General features: G+C 39.2%; 1 protein-coding gene across 11 annotated transcripts in view; it reads right to left on the bottom strand.

The window, feature by feature from the left end:
- The window catches only part of FHIT (fragile histidine triad diadenosine triphosphatase), a 772,226-nt gene that overhangs the window by 636,425 nt on the left and 112,465 nt on the right, over nt 1-23,336 (bottom strand). For 6 of the 11 annotated variants that reach the window (XM_090022433.1, XM_090022426.1, XM_090022428.1 and 3 more), the window contains one exon: nt 698-755. The exons of the other annotated variants lie outside the window; for them this stretch is intronic. Coding sequence is in view for 2 of the 6 variants with exons in the window: in XM_090022421.1 (XP_089878547.1) it covers nt 698-755 (58 nt within the window). In the remaining 4 variants the exon portion in view is untranslated. The remainder of the gene's footprint in view (nt 1-697; nt 756-23,336) is intronic. 11 annotated transcript variants of the gene reach the window in all.

Below are 23,336 nucleotides of genomic sequence, written 5' to 3'. Positions count from 1 at the left end.
ATTATCGCTGGTCAGGGCTAGTGGCATTAAGGCATAGGTGGTGAAGCTTTTCTGGGGGTCTTCCATAACCCTCAATGTCCCCCCAGTGCTAGCTCTAAATAACCAGAAAGCCCTCTAGGAATAGGGAGGGGGGGTGGCTACTGGATTCCCACATGAATCCAGCAGCAGACAAATGCCACAAGTGGGGAGGGAGGAGATGATGGGTGCAATCCCCTGGGCTGGCTTATGAGACATAAGAAGGCATTTCGTTTCTTCTGCATTCACCAACTGGCTCTAACTCAAAGCCTGTTTTGTGGACATACAGAGGTGAGTTTCCTCCTAACCAAGGCCCTCCAGCATTCGCGCACAAAGGCAGCTTTGCATGGGAGGGGTGGGGGGTTTAAATAACTTGAGTAATTGGGCAGTCCTTAGTAATACAAGGCTGTTTTAAGAAAGAAGCCAGTATCTGACGCATAGGGTGACTGGGTTGTCCCCCTGCAATCCGGAATTGGGACTGCAGGTCATGAAAAGGCATATGCCAACTGGCTTTGAATTAGCTTCCTAGGATATTGCTCATGTCCTAGCTGTGATGACATGGGCTTCAGCAGGATCTACACAAGTCTGCCCTGGGCAAATACCCGGCGCCAAGTCTGAGCTGTAAAATGAAGATGGTGCTTTGTCTTGCTATCAGGCTTTCACAGCAAGGGCTTTCCCTTACCTGCAGATACAGCACCTAGCACAACAAGGCTCAACTTCAGCAGGGCCCTCTGGGGGTACTGTAAGACAAAAACAACACCAAGAAGGTACAAGATGAATCAATATGCAGGGGCATGGCAAAACATGCGTAAAACGTTAAGGTCTATTCATTGAAAAATTATGAACCATAGCGTTCAACCAGTCCAGCACCACAGCTAAATTAAATTATTGATTTGCATCAAGATTTCCCCCCCTCCCCTCCTTGCCAACATTTCTAGAATTTTTATATTACTATATACTACAGCTTCTAGTGAAGATGAATTCTGTTATAAATCCTGCATGTCTGCTGAGCTATATCATTCTTCAATTAACTATCTTGAAACCTGCGTTTGGAGCATATGAAAGGCATTCAATTTTCCAATATTATCTCCTCTTAAATCAATACCTAAATTTTTAAGATGCAGTTTACATTCTTCTTCAGCATGTACACCCAGAAACATGCTGCAGAGTCCCTTATTGCTGAGGTCACAAGGGATCTCAGAAGCAAGTAATCTGATTTTAAGAGTTGCTTCAGAAGAGATGGTCAGCACACATACAGCTGAGGAACTTGACATTTATTCAAATATCTGACTAAATCAATGACTTAAACATTAAATAAAATGTGATACAATCGATGATTTCTGAATAAAATTAATTTTTTGGTTATGGAGTCTCTCTATTCTTTAGTTATAATTAGGATCTTCTGCTTTCAGCAAGTCATTTAAAGATGCTTTATTGATCATCTTTGACATTTCCATAGATTGATTGGCTAATGTGCATGACAAATTAGCACCTATTAGTGAAATGAAAGCTGAAGGAAGTCAGTGCCTCTGGAAACTAGACCCACATATACTTTTGTTCACACACATACACAAGTGTGGACACAGGATGCTTTCACACCACTGTAACAGCACAGGGACACGCCAGATGTAGCTCTACATGGATTTAACTAACTGGGTACTAATGCAGAGTTACTCTGAAGAAAAATGAGTAAAACTGCCCCACCACAAGTTACACCAGTGTAAATGCTGCGTGTCCACTTCTACGCAGGGTAACCGCCTGCTCGGTGGAAAGTTAGTGATGAAACACATAACAGCACCCATGCAGCAGCTACCTCAGCAGTCTTGGCTGTCTGTCCTTTCCAGACGCTGGTATAATTTATATCAGTGTTAACCTGTAATGTGTCCAGATCCAGAGCAAGCAAGGGAGAGAACAATGATGAGCACAACACTAATTTTTTGTCTCCTGTAATTTATGAACTATATAACTGCTCATAATATAAAGATTGCCTTTTGTATATCCACAGAAAACCCACATTATACATTTTCAAACATGCCCAATTCTGCAAAACTCAGCAGCTCCAAGGGGAAAGTCAGTGTCAAGATGATCTTCCTAACCCAGTTCTTGTCACCTGTTGTGCAAACCCTTAACTGTATAAAACCAGTGTCAAATAACTGCTTCATTTTAAGCTTTATATGGTCACTGATGAAAGCTCACAGCTGAGTAAATAAAATGTGATGAAAACTTACATCAAGGGCTAAGAGAAAAAGTGTTTTTTGTGCATTTGGTCTTCAGTGGCATACCAGCAAGTAGTGGTGATTATTTTTGTTCAACATTTTTCAAATTGGGTTTTATCTTCCCACTGAAAAATGAAAGAGCTGTTCGATACCTGATGCTGCTGCCTGTTAAATCACTCCAGGCTCACAGGTACTGGCTTCTCTCTAGTTTTACATTAGCCAGCATTGTACTTCTGCAAAAATAAGCCACCATTACAGAAATTCAAGAAAAAGCAACTAATGATATGATCACTGAAATATTATGAATAGGTGAGAGCTACGGTTTTGACTTTCCAACAAAGTATTTCCTGATGATGGCTCCAGCAGGACCAACCCTTATGCTGACATCTCTTTTATCTTGTTTTAATTTTTCTGCTGTGTTAAACTGTTTTGCAGCCAATTTCTTAGAGAATATGCAAGCAGACAAATCAGGGTTACCTGATAATAACTTTAACAAAATCAAGGAAAATTCCAGCTTGGCGGTTTTTGGAAAGATTTTGAGGGGGATTTTTGGCCCTGCTTGACTTCCTCAATAGCCCAATGTGAGTGATGTCACTGGTGGCAAATAGGTTCTGGGGGAAAAATCCCTAAGCTGCAGTTCTGCAAACGTTTAATGCTTGTTAAAAAGATTTACAACAAGTTTCATTTTATTCCCTTTGGCCTCTATGTGGCAACCTTTTTGAGCATCGAGGAAATTCCAGCCAGCCCCGTCCCAGCCATCTGCTAAGTCTGACTATCTTCCCTGCTCTCTAAACCCTCTTGAACGCAGCTTTTGGTGCAGCAGCCTCTAACTTTACTAATATGACTTCAAAGTAGTAGATTTCCAGCTGAGAAGTCACTCAGAGGGCCAGAGAGAGGGCAAAGACAGAGGAGGTGCTGTGTGCCCCACCAACATGGTAGCTACACACTAGTGAAATCAGTGACGAGGGTGATGATTTTGCAAGTAAGTACATGAAATGGGCAAGAGGAAGCAGCAAGACATTCAAGAGCCAGTAAACAGGATCTTCTTTTTAAAAAAAGAAAAAAAAACCCAATTAACTTGCAGTGAGGGATTTGCTGAAAATGGACAAAGATTCTTGTCTTTAAACTAGAACAATATGGTGCACAATGAGATGCAATACCTTTCTGAACACCACCCCCAGGACGGTGTTGGTTTCTTTAAATAAAAGTAATTAAGAAACACAGAGAATATTACCTCTACTACCTACCACTGTAAAGTTACCAACATTTAAACAAACAAGTGGTAAAAAACAATATACATCATGAGAAATGGATGATATTTAATCATAATTTCAACAAAGAGAAAAACATGAACAAACGTATACCAACGTGCTGCGCAGACGATGCTCCTAAATTAAGTTTCCTTGTACAAATTAGAAACTTTGACATATGAAGCGAAGTTTAATAGGGTAATAAAATCAGGACACTATATAACTCTTACGTGACACCAGGCATCTTTGGCCCACTGGCACTTTACATGGGGCATAAGACATCATTTAGCATTTGTGATGCAGAATATCAAGAGATGCTTCCAAGTGCCACCTACCACTTGCTTTAAGTGATAAGCCCAAAAATGAATGCAAAAATGCTTCATGAGCCATATTCATACAGACATTTCAAAAGGTATAGTATTGCTAGCTCATGCAATTGTACTACAAGACCCAAGATATTTGCTGTATTTCTTAAACACCAACTCTTAGAAGAAATTGCATTTGTGAACATTTTTATTCTTTAAAAGAAATATGGTAGTTTTTTAACCTTCTAGCTACGGAGAGAAGTTTGAAAATGAGACTCAAGTACTAGTATACAGTAATTGCTTAGAAACTAGATATTACATTTGAAAAAACTCACCAAATTAATTTATTTAAATCTCATGATTTTTTGAAGCCTGACTTGTGATTTTGGGGAGCCTGGGGTTGGCAGTATTATATATAATTATAATAAGGGGGCAGGGGGAACCTCGCTTTTCACAGAATTTTCTGACAACTAGGACAGAATAAAAATCAAAGTCCTGGAAGAATGAATTAATTCTAACAAAATTCAAACAATGTAACAACCTTAAGTTTCCAAATCTATTAATACCTACTCTCAGAAACGATCTGTAACTGGGGCATCATACATTACTTTTTTTTTTTTTTTTTATTTCCCTCAAAATTTAACATTAAGATCTAGGACTTGAAAATTACACGTGAGCACTAGAAACTATTCATTGCGAGTGGAGAAGAGCATGCAGCGGTGGCAAAACCAGACTGACGAGATCACCCGCAGTTTCATAGCTACTCAGCAAGTTCTGGGCAACGAACATGACAAAGATCCCGTTAGCTTCATTTTTTTACTGACTTGGAAGTAGGGGACAGCTGTGGCTTGTAATGGGATAAGAGCCCGCAGTCTCCATTTAGAGCATATTTAACACAATCTATGAATAACACAATAGATTGGACTTCACCGACAGCCTCAACCCATGGTAACGTTTTGGGTTGCTTTCAGTGCACTGAAAAGCCGCAGTACTGAACACAGACCCCTGAAACAAGGTTATGTTTCTAACCCGTATAGGCCTGAATCTCACACGTACTGACTGATCAAATGAGATGGGTTGGCAGGAATGTACTTGCTTTATAAACTGAATTAATTTTCTGCTTTCGCCCAAATTAAATTTTTTTCACCGACAGTCACAATAGCTGGGCCGCTTTGTAACCCAATTGCAGTTGATGACATTGTTAGGCCGAAGATATGAATTGCAAAATGGAATCGTGTTGCCTACGAATCCTGTAACTGAAATAGCAGCAGTGGCCTTGGAGGGGATCGGAAGAGAGCCAGCTGCATTGTTATTCATCCCCTGCTGGCAAATTCATGGAAAGGCATTTGCAATGGCTTCATACAGCACAACCTGGCACCTTTCCAGCCACACTGGCTTCCAACTGAAAGAGGGATAAGGGAATAAAAATTGGTAGAAGAATAAAATGTTCTCTACATGACCAGAGCAGCCCTTCATTAGGACCTCAGGATTCCCTCGCAAAAAGGCTCAAAGGCACTGCATGCTAATTATGTAAATCTGACTCTGTACCTTGTCCAGAACATCTATTGATTTAACATTACCGCTGCCTTTCCAGGAGCAGATGAGGAGCCAATCTATAACTACTAATGTTATGTTTGACATTAGCCTCAAACGGACACATGATGTCATTTGTTAAAATGTTCCAATAAAGATTTAATGCATTTATGACCCATGTGTATAACTGATTCACCCCTGCTGTATTGGAGCCATTTATTTATATACTTCAATGCGAGAGAAAACATATACGGTGTTTATACCTTGCAGCTACTTTGGAAGATACATTATATACTATGGATTTAAGAATGCAAAGAGTAAACTGAAGCTAATATTATATATATATATTTATATATATATATATATATATATATATATATGGAATTATAATAATAATTTAGCAGAATACATTTCTGCTTATAATTTTAAAGCAATTTCTAACAGTTATCACCATGGCAGCTAGATGCTTTGGTACATTAACTGTAGGAAATTAAAATGCAAAACACAATTAAAAATGGTTAATCAAATTTCATCTTGCCCCTAAAGGTTACTAGATTCGGGCTCAGATGGATTGCTAACGGGTGCAAATTCTGGAAACGATGGTTTTTGACTCTGGTTCAAAGAGCATGCACACACACAGACACACACACATACGTATATACATTCACACATACACATACACACATACCTATATATACATATACAGGCAACACCCACCTTGGGCTCTTAGTTGGTTCCTGAAAAACCAAGCATTAAGCAAAACTGGCGTTAAGCAAAAGTGAAAGTTTTTGACAACCCAAGATGGCAACCACAAGTGTTTTTAATAACCCAAGATGGTGACTACAGGCATTATAACGAAACTTGCTGAGCGCTAAGTGGAATTAGGTATCAATTTAAAATGAGTGTTATAGAGAAATAGTGCTAAGCAAAACAGCATTAAGTGGGGGTTGCCTGTATGTGTATATATATATATATCTATATACACACACGCTTGTGTGCATATGCATATATATACGTGTGTGTATCCATGTGTATACACACACACCCCCGCATCTATAATGTCATATCATCTAATTCTAACATACTGTATTTAAAATGACATGCTTTGTCAAGAAGTCAAAAGCTTCATTTCAACATTTTTGAAGCAGTGTTTTTCCTTGTAAAATGTCTTATATTAAAAAGGAAAAAAGTAACAAAAGTGTTAAATGCTCCCAAAATGAAATGAACCATCCGTTTTGTATTATATGTTTTGTATTATATGAAGTGTTTCACTGTGACCCAAAACGGAGATTTTTCCTGTTTCACCCACACCAAGACATGGAAAAAATTCTATTTTGGTTTCACCTAGGCCACCCTTTTTTTCCCCGGTTCCACATTTTAACCATGGGATCAAAAATCCCATTATTTGTCTGGCTCTAACACAAAGGATCCACACACTTCCACTAAGCTACAACACTCCAGATTTGCAGGATCAAGGCCTGATATTGATATTCAGGTAAAGCTGGTAATGGTGAAGTCTATTAGATTATGGAAAAGTCTCTTGAGGGAAGACCTGCCTGGAGCCCTACTGAGCAAGTCATTCAAAACTATACTGGACAGAGCCTTGTTGACAAGAAAAATTAAAGATCAATATTTCCTACTCGGTCATTTCTTCTATTGCTCAAGGGCTCAGTGTTGCATTGCTCACCTTCAATCAAATATAGCAGTAAAGGAATACCTAAGAATTGTTTACTGACCTTATGCTGTCTCGCCAAAGCCAAGAGATGATTGATATGGTTAAATATTTTTTCTGTTGAATCCTTAATTATTATCCCCAGTCTCATGTGCTTGTCCATGGACTAAATTTTCAGCTCGTCATGAATATCTCTTTGGATTTCAGGAGAAACACTCTCGTCTTTGTTCTTCATTGCTTTTATCTCCTGACCTTACATATTTTGCCACTGTACTTGCTATTATATTTGATTGCACTGGGTTTTGTATATAGAACCTCAATCCATTCTGCCTTTCTAGTCCTATATATTGCAAATATCAATGTTGAAACTACAGTTGTGAAAAACACCCCAGGCCCTCACTCTCCATTATTTTGTATCACTTGTCTCATTTTTCTTAATCAAATGCTTAAGGCTTAAAAGTCAGTTTTTATTTAATCACGACATGTATGTGTGCCTCCTAACTACCAGAGAAAAAGATTTACATCTAGCTAATGCTACTTTTACCCCAGTTTTCATTTTTACTTTCAATTCAGCACCTTCTATAAAGCATGCAGGAAGCAGGCAAATATTAAAAGACAGGCTATACATCTGGTATTTAACATCACAGAATAATAATGTTTCTTTTACTGTAAATAAGTCAGGTTCAGATATTTGGATCATTAATAATAAATACTGCTTAGCTGTAGAAAACTTCTCCTCTTTCTTATTTCAAATTGGATACCTGAACAAGTTAAAAAAAAATAATGAGAAGCCCCACCTACCCTACTCTTTTTCCTACTTAGTTTGAAGGCCACCTTGACACTCTTAAGTTAGTCTGTAATAAATGTGCAAAAGACCCTGCAGTGCAATTGTTTTGTCTTTATCAGCACTGCTGATCAAAAACAGCAAAAATATGGAAAGGGGTACATTTTCCAAGAATTATATAGGAGGCATATGTAATAACAGCATTAAAAAATCACAGGATGTATTCACTCACTTCTTGCACACTGTGAAAATTTACCCTGAAGTGTAACGTTCTGAATGTCAAGAGATACACAATTGTACTAGTGCTACATGCCCTACTTCACAACGAACAATAATAATGGCTCAAGGGACAGAACATCATGACCACAATCCGCAAAATGTTCCAAAAGAAATTGATTGACTCACAAATGTACGATTACAGCATTGTTCCTCCTGAAAATGAAGCAAATTAGAGTTTCTATTTAGCTTCAAATTGGGGGGAAAAAAATGAAAAGGGGGGACTTTTTCCTAAAAAGAAAATCTGTATGCTGTATGGTACTCTGTAACAAAATACAACCTACCATTTTTACATCCATAGTGTTAAACTGAGAAAATCTAACAAGTAAATACATGCCTGTTAACATTTGGCTGCTTCCCACAATAGGTTTGCCTGTTTTATGAAAGGTGTTTAATGGAAAGTAAAGCTAAACTATAATGGAGATAAAAGTAGCATTAGCTACATGTAAGTCTTATTCCTGGATAATTAAGACAGACATACAAACATAGCTTGATTATATAAAATCTGACTTTTAATCTGCCTGATCAAAACTCAGAAGTTTGATTAAGAAGGTATATCAATTAGTTATTTTCAACTAACTCTCTTATCCTGAGTGACAAAGAAAAATAGCTCCTATTTTCACATAGCTTAAGAAAAAAAGAGCAAAATATCAAAACGACGGAGACTTGCCAGTTTTTCCCTTTCTAGACATGTCCATGCTCCCTGCCACAATACAAACACTCAGTTTTCTGTACTGAAAAAGTAATTATCACTTTCAGAAATCTAACTTGGGGTGAAATTTACCCTTAGGGTGAATTTATGTAGCTAGTGTTTGATGTGATGTTTGACAAGAAAAGAGAGACCGGAGAAGGATGCAAAGAGGGAGCTGCATGGCCAAAGCGACAGGGCAGGAAATGTGACATGAAGCAGAACACAGACCTGTGTCCCATGGCGAATTCTGCCCACAAGACAAAGTCCTGACCTGACCCCACCAAAATCAATGTAAGTTTTGCCATTGACTTTTGCGGGACCAGGATTTTATCCTTACTGACTGGGGTAGGTGTTTTGGTGTAGCTATGGAAATAACTTCTTGCTATAATTTACCGTATGGGTATTGGGTACCCTCTCGCCATCCCACCTACAATGCAACACCAGCCTTGGCAGCAATGCATCATTAATCCTCCTCTGGAAAACTTGGGAAGGTCAAAAGCTCTTCCATCATCCTCTCAGGTGCGTCTCTCAGGGAGGGTAAGGAAACGGCCTAAAAGCTTCTACTCATGAAAATCTCCAAATCCAGAACCACATTCAGATGCCTTCATGGCACTGACCCAAACAAAGATACCTTTAAACAAACACTGTGCAGTAAACTCAGCAAGATAAAAAACTATAGAGAACAATTAAAAAGTAGACGTGTGCTTTCATTAAAGTTACTGCAGAACATAAATGAGAAAAAAGATGGGTTTAAATCATGGTGTTGTGAATTACTAGGAGAGGTAAAGATTTTACATTAAATTCTGTTCTTTAAAACCTCTTCTTTATGACTGTTTAACATGGTGACATTTACCAGAGCCACTGCTTGTCACTACACTGAGACTTTCAGTCTGGAATTACCCATGTAAGGAGCAGGTGGGAAAATCAGAAGCAACACCAGAAATGATCAAACCATTTGAGCAACTCTTTTCCATGCTTATATATGGTTGCCTATTTTTGCATGGACAAGTGAACTGGAAATAGTTCTGCATAAGTTGTGTAAGATTTGGCGAACGTGCAGTCTACCAAAATCCCTTGCTCCTGACTGCAGTGGGGAAAGGAAGAAGATGCTTCCCAGGGAAGCAGAGCTGCAAGGCTTTGTCTCTGCTTTCCTTGAAGACATTGGGTCCTTTCCTATCAATTTTTTTCTCCTACCCATCTTGTATTCACTAGCTAGATCTGTTTTCCCCACCTAGAAGCCCTCAAGAAATATATTCATGGCAGCAGCTGGCCTGTGTTTGCACTTCCATGCTGTGTATCAAGACTGGAAATGCCCAATGCTCTCCTAACCACTCTAAGTCTAGAAGCAAAAAGTGCCCAACTCTTCAGTATGATGCGATTAGTCTCATGATCTCAAGCTACCATTCTTCAAATATCTGCTGGTATTCAAAATGCTCAACATCTGCCTTCCGTCTTACATGGGCAACAGCGGAGATACTGAACACAGCAAAATGCAGGGCAGGGGAATGGGAAGAGAAAAGAAACTGCCCAGAGCGTGGGGAGGAAGAGTGCAAAGAGGAAGCAGAGGCACAGAAATAGGTGCACACATGAAGGCAGCCACACTCCTACCCTTAATCTGAGCCCCGGGGATTCAGACAAGGTTTGCCCTTTGGTTTGGGGCTTGGGGGCTGATTTTACTTTTCCAGTATACTTTGTTTTCAGTGCACGAGGTGTCATCCCCTCCAGAAGTCCTCCAGAGGGTACACTTTTTCTTTTTTTCTTTTTTTAAATAAAAGATACATTTGGACATCTCAAATAGTTCAAAGAAAACAAATTTATATATTGTCACATGTGGTCCAAACTGCATTGCACCAGTAATCTTTATTAGGATTTAATGAGACACAATAATATTTTCTTTCCATTAAAATATTATTCGGTGCAAAAACAAAAAGAACAAAAATAGCATCAGTGTATTAGTGACCTTATTTAAGTAATCAGTCCTTGGATGTTCCAAGATAATCTGGTTTTCTCACAAGAAAAGAGGAAAACGCATTATTTATCCTGGACAGCTCCCAGCACAATTTTATAGCACTTTTGGGATTCTAAAGCTTTTAAAGAAGCTATTATTATTTGGAATTTTTCCAGCAAGCACTAAGTATTAAAAATAGCACCTATGCTATGCTAACATGAATCACCTACTTATTACCCAAGAGAGCTAAGATCATTTAATAAAGTATTATGGGAAGTTGAAAAAAAAAAGACCTTTTATACTTGTACCATGTATTAATTTGCCACAAGTGGTTAGGCAAAAAGGAGAAAAAAGACGAAGGCAGACTGGTGAATTATGACAAAATTGTTGTCATATTTTAACTTTTGTATGGAGAGAATCAGCCTTTAATGGCAGATCTGTGTAGTGTGCTGTAAATTGTCAGCACTGCCTGATAGCAAAGGCATAATAAGCTTGGGATTTAACACCATCTTACCTACTAATTGAAAGGACCCGACCTCAGGAGGGTCATGCGGTCCAAGTCAGAATGGTAACTCTGCAAATTATCACTGCTCTGCAGATGCCAGTATCTCCTACCTGTAAAAAGTATGCGACTAAACATATTAAATTCCATTGATTAAAAATTAACTCTGTTTCCCATCTACCTACATGGTTTGTTAAGCTCCAGAAGTGAAAAACAATCTGTTGTCTAAAGTAATATAGCATGCGTTGTGGGGGGTTTCTAAATTCAAAGGGCGCACAGTCATTGGGAAAACCTGATCAGCTAGTTTATATTGATATTTAAGCTAGTTCTATAATGTCCTGGTGGATGGTAGATGAGAGGCGTATAAGCACTGATGTGTGTGCATCTTATTGACCTGACTCAGGCAATTAGCCTTTATTTAGGCAGATGCCCTCCCTGAAGCCAGCAGGACTACTTGGGAAAGGCAGGTGCCCTTGCTTCCTAGGCTGTAAAAATTCAGAACAATTGTGTATATAGAAGCTATGCTGTCATTTTTAAAGACTCGCTACTCTAGGTGGTTTGTAGGATTCCCCCCGCCCAACTTTTTGCCAAAATCTTATGTGGGTGGACGCGACTGCTGGGAATAAGAGGAGGATTCTCTGGCGATGCATCTCCCGCGGATAACGGTATATTCAGTGTACTGAAAACTCCACATCTCTGTTCTTGGCATTTAATGAGGGGGTAAAGTAAAATGTGCAGGACTAGAATTTTAAGTGTTGGTTTAATAACCTTTATCCAGCTCATTTCTGAATGATTTTCTTCCTCTCTGGAGAGATGTCTAATGTCAAACAGCGGTATTAAGGTGAGCCATGGTTACTGAAGAGGCACAAGGAAGGCACATGACAAAATTATTAATTTCAAGGGAAAAAAAGTGTGAGTATTTCTTTCACTTCATAAATGCTCTTCTGAAAGGCATTCATCATGTTAATGCAAACTTATTTTCCACAGCCAGTTAAAAGTATTCCTGGTATCAACACAAGTTAAAGGCTTCAAGTAGATGGCTCATCACATATTGCTCTGAATTACACTTATATTGTTATCATCCAATGGCAAAGTATAAACTATAAAAGACAGTAAAGGCTACTGGATAGTTATGGCATAACTAAGGACTGAGGGGGTAAATAGTTTATCTAAGTCAAATATCATCATTTTAAATATCCATTTTTTTCCTTTTACTGGGGCATTTCACTCACTCTGAATGCATGGGGCCCCTTATTTTCATGCTACATACCATCAGCTAAGAAATGACCAATGCATACAGAAAAAAGTTAAAGGAACAATCCCCGGTCTTAAGACTTGATCAAATTTTAACTCAGAATAGTTTGTTTCACCATGTTTTATCACAGGGTGAGTGCAGTGGACCAAAACTGAAGCATGCCCGCTTGTATCCTCTTGCAGTTTGGGGATGGAGGGAGCTGCGTGGGGAGATGGGAAGAGGTACTTGTTGGTTCCGAATCTAACCACGTTTTTCTTGCACTTCAAATTATAAACCAGAAGGAAGTATTTAAAAGGTAACATTCAGATGCAACCTACATTTTGACAGCTTGTGAGTTTCTTGAGTGCTGAGAAATCTGAACCTAAGCGACAGACTTGAGCGGGCCCAGAAATATGAACTGCAGTCTGAACTAAACCTGGGTCAAATACTGCCCCTCTCAGTGGCTTCCTCTGTGCAAAAATGAAGTTTATTTTCTACCTATGGGGATTTCCAACCATCTTTCGTTTTCCCTGAGCCCGAGGAAAGGCATGTGTGCCTGAAACTTGCAGAAAAAGATTTTTTTTTTGGTGATTTCTTAGTTGGTCTAATAAAAGGCATCATCTCTGAACCAAGAGTTCTGGAGTTTTGCATTTCTTTTTTATCTCAAGCCAACACGGCTGCCAAATACATCCTTGGGTGCTTCAGAGACATTTAAAACATGAATTCTTATCCCAAAACAAAGATGAATTGGTACCGTCTCGAGAACTTTCTCCAGCATCTGCTTGCATGGGACGCTTCTGTGGAAGGTAAACCAAGCAAAACTCATCCAGGACCTGGGCAATAGCATTAAACTGATATTTTCATGCACCCATGAATCAGGACTGATGGTTTTATAATTGTCCTAGCTAATAGAAACCATAGATTCTATTTATGTTTGTGTTCATCTATTACTTCTTTTCGAAACTTTACTAAGCTATTAACCTCTGTAATATCCCATGGCAGTTAATTCCACAGGTTATATAGAGAATGTTAATTAGTATTTGTTTTGATTGCTTCTATTTTCAACGACGGTTTTATTTCGTTTGTGGCTAATGCTATCCTCACTGAAGTCAGTGTAAATGAGCAGGAGGAGCAGGTCCCTTCTGGGGCATAAACCTTGTTTTTTGAACAGTAAACATATTAATTTGGTACATATGATGCAATATTCAGTGTGCTGCTTCATCTGCACTGGAACTCATACAATCAGTTCATGCCTCTGATTTGCTTACTGCTGTATGTTCACGTAATGGATGCCCTCCATGTTGCATTTTTCCCCAGAGGCAACTGTTGGAACAAACTACTTGCCAGATACGTTGTGAACTGGAAACTTGCTCTTAAATGCTCTATGTTTGGAGTCTGAACTCAGCCTGCAATTCTGGGATACGAACCGCAGTGCCTTGTAGCTATGAACCTTCACATTAGCATGTTATGGAGTCACGATTTTGGAAAATAAAACATCCTTGGTCTTTGTCAGTATGACAGCTTGATGAGGATTATGCATTCCCACTCTTTGACTTGTGTTATTTTTACTAATTTACTGCCAAGATGTTTATATTCAACCTACTTAACAGATCGGTGTAAATCTCTCTTTTACACATGCACACACATGTATCCCTCCACCAACCCCCAAACACACATGCACACACACACATACACACATACATAAATGTGTTCCTCCTGGTGACAAAGGCACAATATAAAAGTCTAATTTTGCACCACAAATTGTGCCACAAGGTTAAGAGCAGCATATACTGCAGTCATGGGTGGATCTAGGATTTTGAAAAGAGGGGTGCAGATGGTTTGGTACATCAACACAACACATTTTTCTCCACTTAAAGAGAAACTAGAAGATTTACTAATATGCTGGGGGCCAAAACCATATTATTCTATTTAACATCGAAACAAAACTAAATACGACTTTACTGAAACATGCACTAATTTGCTAGACTATATATTTAAAATAAAGCAACAAACTAGGCAAAAAATAGTCAAAATATATTGTTTCATTAGTCCTGTAGTCATACTAGTTAAATACATATTTTTCTCATTCAGATTCGTAATACAAAATCTAGCCTTTTTGAGCATCTAACAGCACTTCACTGTTATTCACTTACACACCTGAGTTAACATTCATGTGAGTTAAAATTACCACTCCTGAGTAAAGACTTTTACCTAGAAGTAAAAAGAGTCTGCAGTTCTGGAAAACAGAAGGGAGGATTTACTAGGAATGGCTACCAGACATCCAAACTGCAGAAGGATAGCTTGATTAATGGACCATCAAGACCACTGAAAAGAAGAGTCGTGAACACCCATGGAGTCAAGAGGAAACAGCAGGAATCCAGTAGGGTATAATGATCTATGACCCTAACTGACCCCCCGCAGTACTGCCCGAGTAGAAATGCCGCTGCCCTTCTTAGGCAATTGGCTTTAAAATCTGGATGGAGCAGGTGTCAAAGGGGGTGCAAAACTGCACCCCCCTGGATCCACCCCGATCACAGGACTTGCTGGGATGACACTACAGTGATGGTGGAGATGGCCATTCATGTTGATTAGAGTGTTCTTTAAAAAGTTCCTCTGGGATTGAAATTTATCATGATTTTTTGCTCTAAGTCTGTGGGTAAATTGTGGGGGTTTGTAGGAAATCTGCTGAGCTGTTTTTTGAATAATGAGAGCATGAAAACATGCTTCACACTTCTAAAATGCAGACATTTTTTGCTGAAACAATTCAAAACCTTAAGTAGAGATCTGAGTCTTAGGTACATTCAAGGTCAGTAAAATTAAAGTCACATATTAAATAAATATATAGTGTATACAGTGTATATTGACTAAATACATTTCAAGTGTAGTCTTCCTGATTAATATAGTTGTGGTAGTTACGTATCTATGATGAAACCTTTTGCCTTCTAAAACACAAGTGTTTGTATTTGCTGATGTAAATACGTAGGCATTTATTCCCTTGCAAAGGTAGTCCATAAAGAAGCTGTATCTATAAAATGTACAAGAAATTCCTACTGAATCCAAAACCTGCTTGAAAACTAGATGGGACGGAATTATTACTTGGGCAAACTTCAGCCTAAATTTGAGAAATGCTTTTATACATGAGCTAATCCTGTTAGCGCAGATTTCCTCACTCCAGGATCTCACCCTCTTTCTTTTTCCTTTGAATCAAACATGCTCAGATTAAGTCCTATTCTTATAGCCTCTAATTTAATGCACTGACTGGTACAGGAAAGCAGATCACAGATTTGCAGGCTATAGAGATCATTGTGATCATCTAGTCTAACCACTCATATAATAGAGGCCACATCATTTCACGAAGTAATTCCTGCCCAAAGGCCTGGTTGAGCTACACTGTATGTTTTAGAAAGATGCAGCCCTGACTTAAAGACTTTAAGCTATGGAGAATCTACATTTCTTGATAAACATCTTAATGGTTAAGTACACTCATCATCGAAAAACTGAGCTATATATTGAATTGCAATTCATCTAGCGTTAACTTTCAGCTCCTGGATCCATAGCACCATAAAAAGATACTGTCAGACATGTTAGACCCCAAATTTAATTCCATTTCAAATGTGCTGGCTAGTAGGAATTGTCCTCCAAACTGCACCAGCATATTTTTTTAAATCAAGTGATTGATTAAAAAAAAGAAAGACCAGTTGGCCTAATGTATTTTATGCCTCGGTTAAAGCAACTGTCCACTTGGCAGAGGGAGCATAAAATTAGGGTGCTCTTCACATGCACAGATGGTCTGCAACAGTGTTTGACCTTTGGGAAGCATCTTCATCTCAGCTTCTTCTGCATGCTCAATACCGAGCTACTGTACTTGCTTTCAGAAAAGCCTGTAGGTCAAGGACATTCGAGGCATCTCATCTATACAACACACATTATCCCATCCTAACCTAACCAGTAGCTGAGTGTATCTCGTAAATACCCTCCTCTTGCTCCTGGCTCACCTCCGGGTCCAAAATCCAATTCTTGGTCCTCAGCATCAAACCTTTCAACAGTCAACAACTGTCTCAGAGATCACTTTTCCATTAGCGGCCCACCATAACAAGGATACAAAACAATCATTGTCTATAGGGAGAGGCATTCTTAGGGTCCACTGAAATAAATTACATTTAATATAAAGCAACCTCAGACCTGCTTTGCATTCAAAAGCTTGTCTGACTTTGTCCCAACCATACAGTTGGTGCCATAAAAGTTATCACCCAAAAAATCCTTGCCCCTAGCGTAAATCGTGGACCCTCATAGCTACAACATCATTCTAATGGTACAATTTAATATAAAGATCTGAATGCATGCCAGTCTTAGTATTTTATAATCCTGGGCAAACCTTACACTGGGAAGGAAGAGGCAAAAAAGAAAAAACAGCTTACAAGTTTAAATGGCAAAACCAAATGATCAAAACTGTATTTGTGCTTCCTCAGAAATAAAACACTGGACACACTGAAACAGATTTGTACAAGAAGGAATGTTATTTTCCATGCTATAAGAGAACAATACCAATTATCAAGACATAACATGGAAAAATAAAAAAATAAACGTATAAAATAAAAGCCAATGATTAATTTATTATTCAATTTTAAAAAGTGGGATTAACTGCTAAATAAGACAGGATTTAAACTTAAAGCAAAATGGTCACACTTACTGAAATCCCAGTATCCCAAAGAACTCACTGCATGCTTTCTTTTTGTACTTTTTATATTTTATATTTCTTCTCCTGAGCAGAGCTAAAAGAGTACAATTATCTGGTATCACACCCACATTAGATGTTGCCATTTTTCTTGAGTTCTGTTCTGATCTCACGCTAAGGTTTTAGAAGTGCATTAAAACACAGAAGTAAATCTGAAAACAACTGTGAATTGCATTTTTTTTCCCCAATTTAAAAAACTATAAAGTCACTTGCTCACATATTTCATGTGTCCTACTAGTAATAGTGGGTATTCTGTTAGAAAATGTTTTCCTGATGAACTCGTATGATTGGCTGTAAAACAGGCTGTTCTAGATCATTTAATATTTAAAAATATTAATGATATCGTGAAGTTTAAAATGGTACGTCATGCCATAAAACGTTATGCTGGTCACATGCCATCTACTGTGAAAACCCACAGGTTATATTCGAGTTTATGTTTTTCTTAACTGCACTGGAGGACTGGGAGGGAGGCGTGAAGACGGGAGAATCCAAACAGAATGAGAGCTACCTGCATAGCTGTTTGCTAGCCATGGACACCAAGGTCCCAGATTTCTCTCCGAAGAGGAGCAAAATCAAATACCCGTCTGAAGTGAAGAAAGACCCACTGACTTGGGCAGACCTCAGATCGCCCCTCAGTAATTAGCAGCTCACACTGTGACAGTGATGGCTGAAGCTATTGACGAGGGTCTTCTCCCACAACGACGAGAAACAGGAGGTAAGAAAAAATGTAATTCATTATATCAAATGAGAAAGCGGTAAGCATTTATAATTCAACAATGCCAGTAACAGTGCTGTACATAATGAAGTATTGGGCCCTTTAAAGCCCATTTCAATTACTCTTTTCTGATTTTTTTTTTATTAGTTGAATATGATCCTTTTCTTGTCCTCTAGACTGTAAATAAACGTCATGGGTTTCTTTGTCCCCCTGCTGTCTGTTTTCAATTGAGAATACCAATTAAAAACAGCAGTAAGAAGCTGCTACAGAGGGGAGCAGAGCTTTATGCAACAGCCAAAGCCCAAGCTCACTCTCCAAACAGGGAAATGGTCAAAACCCTGCATACCAAGGGGACAGTCAGTACTTAAAAGTGGGGTTTTATGTGATGTCAATAAAAACCTGTGTCCTTCTATTGAAACAGAGAACAAATTAATCCTTGCAGCCAGCTATTCATACAGGAGGCTATCACAGATGATATCTAAAATCCCATATGCAAAGAACTTCATTGAGAAGACTGCCTGTGTTCAGTGACCCGCATGGACCTCCCTCGTCCAAGTACCTTAGTGTCTCCCAACAGTAATAAAAAGCACATGCTGTGCACTAAAGCATGGGTTTCTATTTCTTTAAAAAACTTTGGCTGCTATTAGTGAAAGAAACTGATATTAAAATCAAACACATGGATATAATAAGGAAGACATTTTCCAAGAGGAATATTCCTCGTTAAATATGCGTGCAATTAGGGGTTCAAGCCTCAGGTCAACAGCCAGCAACGTGAATGTGTTTCGTTCTCTTATAGCCCCCCGCTGCCATTATAGGACTGGTCTTAGGCAACCTTGCAGTAACACCAAGATGCCAAATGCATTTCTTAGGGCTGATTTGATTTCCATATGTTCATAGATCTGAAGGCCAAAGGGACCAACTACAGAATCCCCCAGCCACACCTGTACCACACCTGCAGATTCCAGTTAAGCTTCTATTTAAAACAATGAATCTTGATGTCAGACATGAAGTGACAGCGAATCCAACACATCCCACAGTAAGCTGTTTTCATGGTAAATGGCCCTCGCTGCTAAAAAGGAATGGTTAAAAAAGCATGCCATACGTCCAGTTTGAACAACTGGCCTAGCTTCGGTTCCCAGTCACCGGATCTCATTTAGACATGACACAGGCCAAAGATTTGGCCAAGATCCTGAGCCTGGCAACTTGCTCTGGCAGCTAAGTCCTCAAGTTATAACACAAGGCCTGGAAGAACAAGCTGCAGTTCTGACAACCTTCGACCAAAAATACAGGGTTTCTGATGCGGAAGACAGACCCTGCCACAAAGCTGACACCAACAAGTGCAATAGCGTAGAGGGAGAGAAGCTATTTCCCAAATCGCGCTGTCCCTAGCCTCACTGCTTCCATGGAAAGCAATGCCAATTCTCACAGGGCAGGACAAAGGGAATCTCATTCGTTTTATGCAAGCCCCTCATTCCCTCCAAGAAAAGGACCAACACTTATCCAAAAATACAAACTGGTCCCTGTTACTGGTGCCTAGGCTCCTTTTAAAAGGGAAACTAGATACTAGTTGAGGACATAATCACTTGGAGTACATCAGTGCCCAAGGATACGACATGAAACTCATCTCTCAACTCAAGTCCAGGCTATACTACAAAGTTTTGTCAACAGGATTTGCAATTTGGTGCCACTGGTTTATGGCCGCGTACAGATCTGATGCAAGCTGACAAGCCCTCGTCTTCCTGTTGTCTGAATAAAATCATTTCCCTGAATGACAAGCCCACAGCAAAACAGCAGTGTGGATGTGTGCCAGCAACACAGCGGTGTGTGGATTGGTAAGCCCTGGCCCCTTCCACATCTTCTGCTGACACAACTTCCCACGTCGGGCATAGAAAGCGCTGGCAGCAGCAGCCGGCTCCAACCTAATGCCAACAGCTGTGAGCCGGGAAAAGTTCTAGCACTGAAACCCTGGAGTGCAGACAAGGTCTGAGACACAAAGGGATATTTCTCTACCAGCCTTTATATTTGCATAAAAAAATACCCTGTAGTCTTCCAAAATGTGATTAACTATTGTTTTGCAAAAGGGACAGATTTAATAGTCACATCTGAATTTCTAAAAATGTTGCCATTATTTTCTTTTTTAAAGAAAGAACAACTCCATCATTTAACCAGGGACTACCTGAGTTCATATGCAGAAGCACAAATGCCGTCAAAGGTAGGTACACCAAACGTTTTAAAATTTGCATAAAAACACCTTTATACGATACAGTGATGATTAAGAGATCATCAGGAGATTAAAAGCAATGGGTTTAAAATAATAAATGACAAGTCGACACTGTAAAAAATGGTGGCTATCTCCCCTCTCTTTGCAAGCTTCCTATCTGGCCCCAGTCTATACCTGTGCTCTTAACATCGTTGAAGAGAGAGCACCTGGACTGAATCCCGTGTCAGAAAACGCATGTTGCTCATGCTCCAGCACAATAGGTACAATCATGTTGAGTCTACACTTTAAGCCAGTTCAACAGACACAGTATTCAGGTAAAGTGATCCTAATTCATGTCACAATGCTGTCCTTGCATAAATGAGGTCTTAGTGCAATAATATTTTATTTAAAACATCATGCTACGTTTTGGCAGGAGTGCCAGGAACTGCTGGTCCCAAAAGCACTTGTTCTAGTTCTATGTGAACTCCTCCTCGGTTTTTCAAAACTGAAATGGTTGGGTGGGAAATGTTCCAGCCTTTGAAAGATGATCATAATATAAACAGATCATTCTGAAGAAGACCCAACCTAGCAAATCTCAGGCAAAAACTAATGTCTCGAAAAACAATGAAGGATTCCCAGTAAATGACTATGCACGTCACACTTCAGTGTACCTGTTGCTTCCATTCCTGCTACAAAATGGCATGATGTTCAAAAGGGTTTACTTTTAGAGATGACATTTTTGCACACATATAAAGAAATAGATGGGCCGTTTTTAATCACAAGGAAAGTAGATAGTTTTGTCCGCTATGACAGAATCTGTAACTATGAAAGCATCACGGTGCAGTGTCACCAAGAAAGCTAAAAAGCACAACTGTCAGTAAATGCAAATGCAACCATCTCTCCATCTTCTTGCAGAAAGCTTCACCCACCTCTGCAGGCCAGTGCTTCTACTATACTTCCTAAATCCTCCGGCATCCATTGCAGGATAGCCTCAGATACTCCCCCACACTATCACCTTGGCTCATTCAGTGCCAAGACAGGGGAAGGGAGGAATTCACCTATTTAACTATATCAGCTCAGTTTTATTTCACATAAGGTGAGCTCCTCCAGTGTTGAGAGACAGATGAGGCTGTGTCCAACCACTGTTCCTGCTCAATCCCCATCTACAAAATCTAATCTGTGCTTCTTCCAGGGAGAGATTTGCTTAAAATCTGAAAGGCATATGGAGTAATACCATTAGAGCTGATTTATCTGCATTCCTGCCACTCCGGAAGTTGAAAAGGATGATCAAAAATTAATCACAATATTGCGCTTCTGTATAAAATGCAGATGGGATTAGTGTCTAATACATTATCTGAAAGGAAGACCCTCTAGCAGCACATAGTTTTATTATCTCAGATGAATTTTATGTAATTGTAGGATTATTTTCCTCCTCTCGCAGCATAATGCTTCTCCTAAAGAAACTGTACAAATACAAATACAATACTCGTGAAACTGATTTGTAAGATATGACAGTTGTGTTCACAGAGGTGGGTCTCCAATTTTATGAATATCAGTACTAGGAGACTGGGAAGTGCCATTAACATAACAGATTACTATTAAAGCTAACACATTCTGCATAGATATCTAGGCATAACAGTATATCATTAATGGTTCCACTTCTTGTCATGAGCAAGGAGGTTATGATGAAAGACATTATGAAAGCAATGAGGTGTTTTTTTTAGCAGCACTTCATGAGAAAACACAGTGAGATTAAGTTTCTCTGCTCACTGCATGAACAGAGAGAACTGGTGACTTCCAGATGCAGCCAAATGCACAGAGATCAACCCTCACCTGGAGACATCTGCATGGTTTCCAGCAGCTGAGGCTCATCCCCACTACATTTTGTCACCTATATAGGAAAGTTTGCATGCTTTGATCTTATATGGTAAGGCTCCTTAGTCACTGGATTTCAGCATGTGTCCTGACTGGTTAGGACATGTCTAGACTGTTAACACATGGGTAGCAGAGACTTCGTTTAAAATGAGTAAGGGGAGGAACAAAACAGTGGGAAGCCCATTATATACAAGGAAAGGGATCCGATTCTTGTCATTCAAGACAGAGATTCACCTGTTAACAGTGCCGGAGGCTCAATCCTCCTGGTCAGAGGAAATAATAGGCTCCCACTTCAAACCACTACAGACAATAAATGAGACTCAAGAACCAATCAACTGCTACTGCGCATGCTCCATGTTCTTTGCAACAGGAGCCTGAAACGTTGATTCCTCAGCACAAGATGACGCTAGGAAAGGCTATAAAGTACAGCACTCACCAGGATTGTCACTTCCCCTAAAAAAAATGGTGCCCATCACTGGGACTTCTTATTTCTCCAGGCTATAGAGCGAACCTGCCCACCAAAAAATGACCCATCAGAGGCAAGAGTTCCCGGCTCTTTGCTCTTTGTAATGCAGTGCTCAACATCGCTAGGCTCGGGCTCCTCCTACTAGTCTCAAGGCATCACTCAAACAATGCCAGACTGGAGACAAATAACCAAACAATTCTTCTGTTACGAAGACCTCAGAAAGCCCTCGGCAGGTCAGAATATTTTTCGCACTCTGGATTCCTATTTGAAATCTATGGGTATATCATGTTTGCACACCTAACACTGCTAATACCATGGGTACTTTGTGGCACCTTTGAAAGCATCTCAAGGCACCCCAGGGCGTGGTGGCACCCTGGCTGAGAATCGCTGTTGTGGCAGAACCTTACCCAGAGATGCAGGCTCCCTTCCCCATAGATAGATTCGGTTTCTGCGATTAAAATGAATCATTTTCTGTGATTAAAATGAAATACCACTATATCTGTATGTCTATATCAGTATATCTCATATATATCCTCCTCTTGTATGGAATAGATATATATCTCTATATAGATATGAGGAGGATATCTACATATCTCTATCTAGATATAGATAGATATAGGTATAGATATAGATAGATATATGTACATATATTTACATATAGTGGTGTTTCATTTTAATCACAGAAAAATATGGATTTGAGATTCCCTTTTTTTAACCGAAAACTGGGGATTTTTTTTAAAATCAGAGAAAACCAGGATCCTTGCTCATTGCAAACAAGTATTTTTGAATGTAGAGCCACAAAACCTCCATTTTTATTTTGGGATTATCTTGGGTATTTTTCTTTAATCACTAAAGATGAATAAAGTTGTATACAGTTTATTTTCTTAACAAAGCCTTTGTTCCTCTAAGTCTTCTAAAC

Source organism: Crocodylus siamensis, chromosome 11, assembly GCF_052110815.1.
Source record: "Crocodylus siamensis isolate JL-2025a chromosome 11, ASM5211081v1, whole genome shotgun sequence".
NCBI classification, from domain to species: Eukaryota; Metazoa; Chordata; order Crocodylia; family Crocodylidae; genus Crocodylus; species Crocodylus siamensis.
Note: the sequence above shows the minus strand (reverse complement) of the source record. Positions and strands in the feature narration are given on the sequence as shown.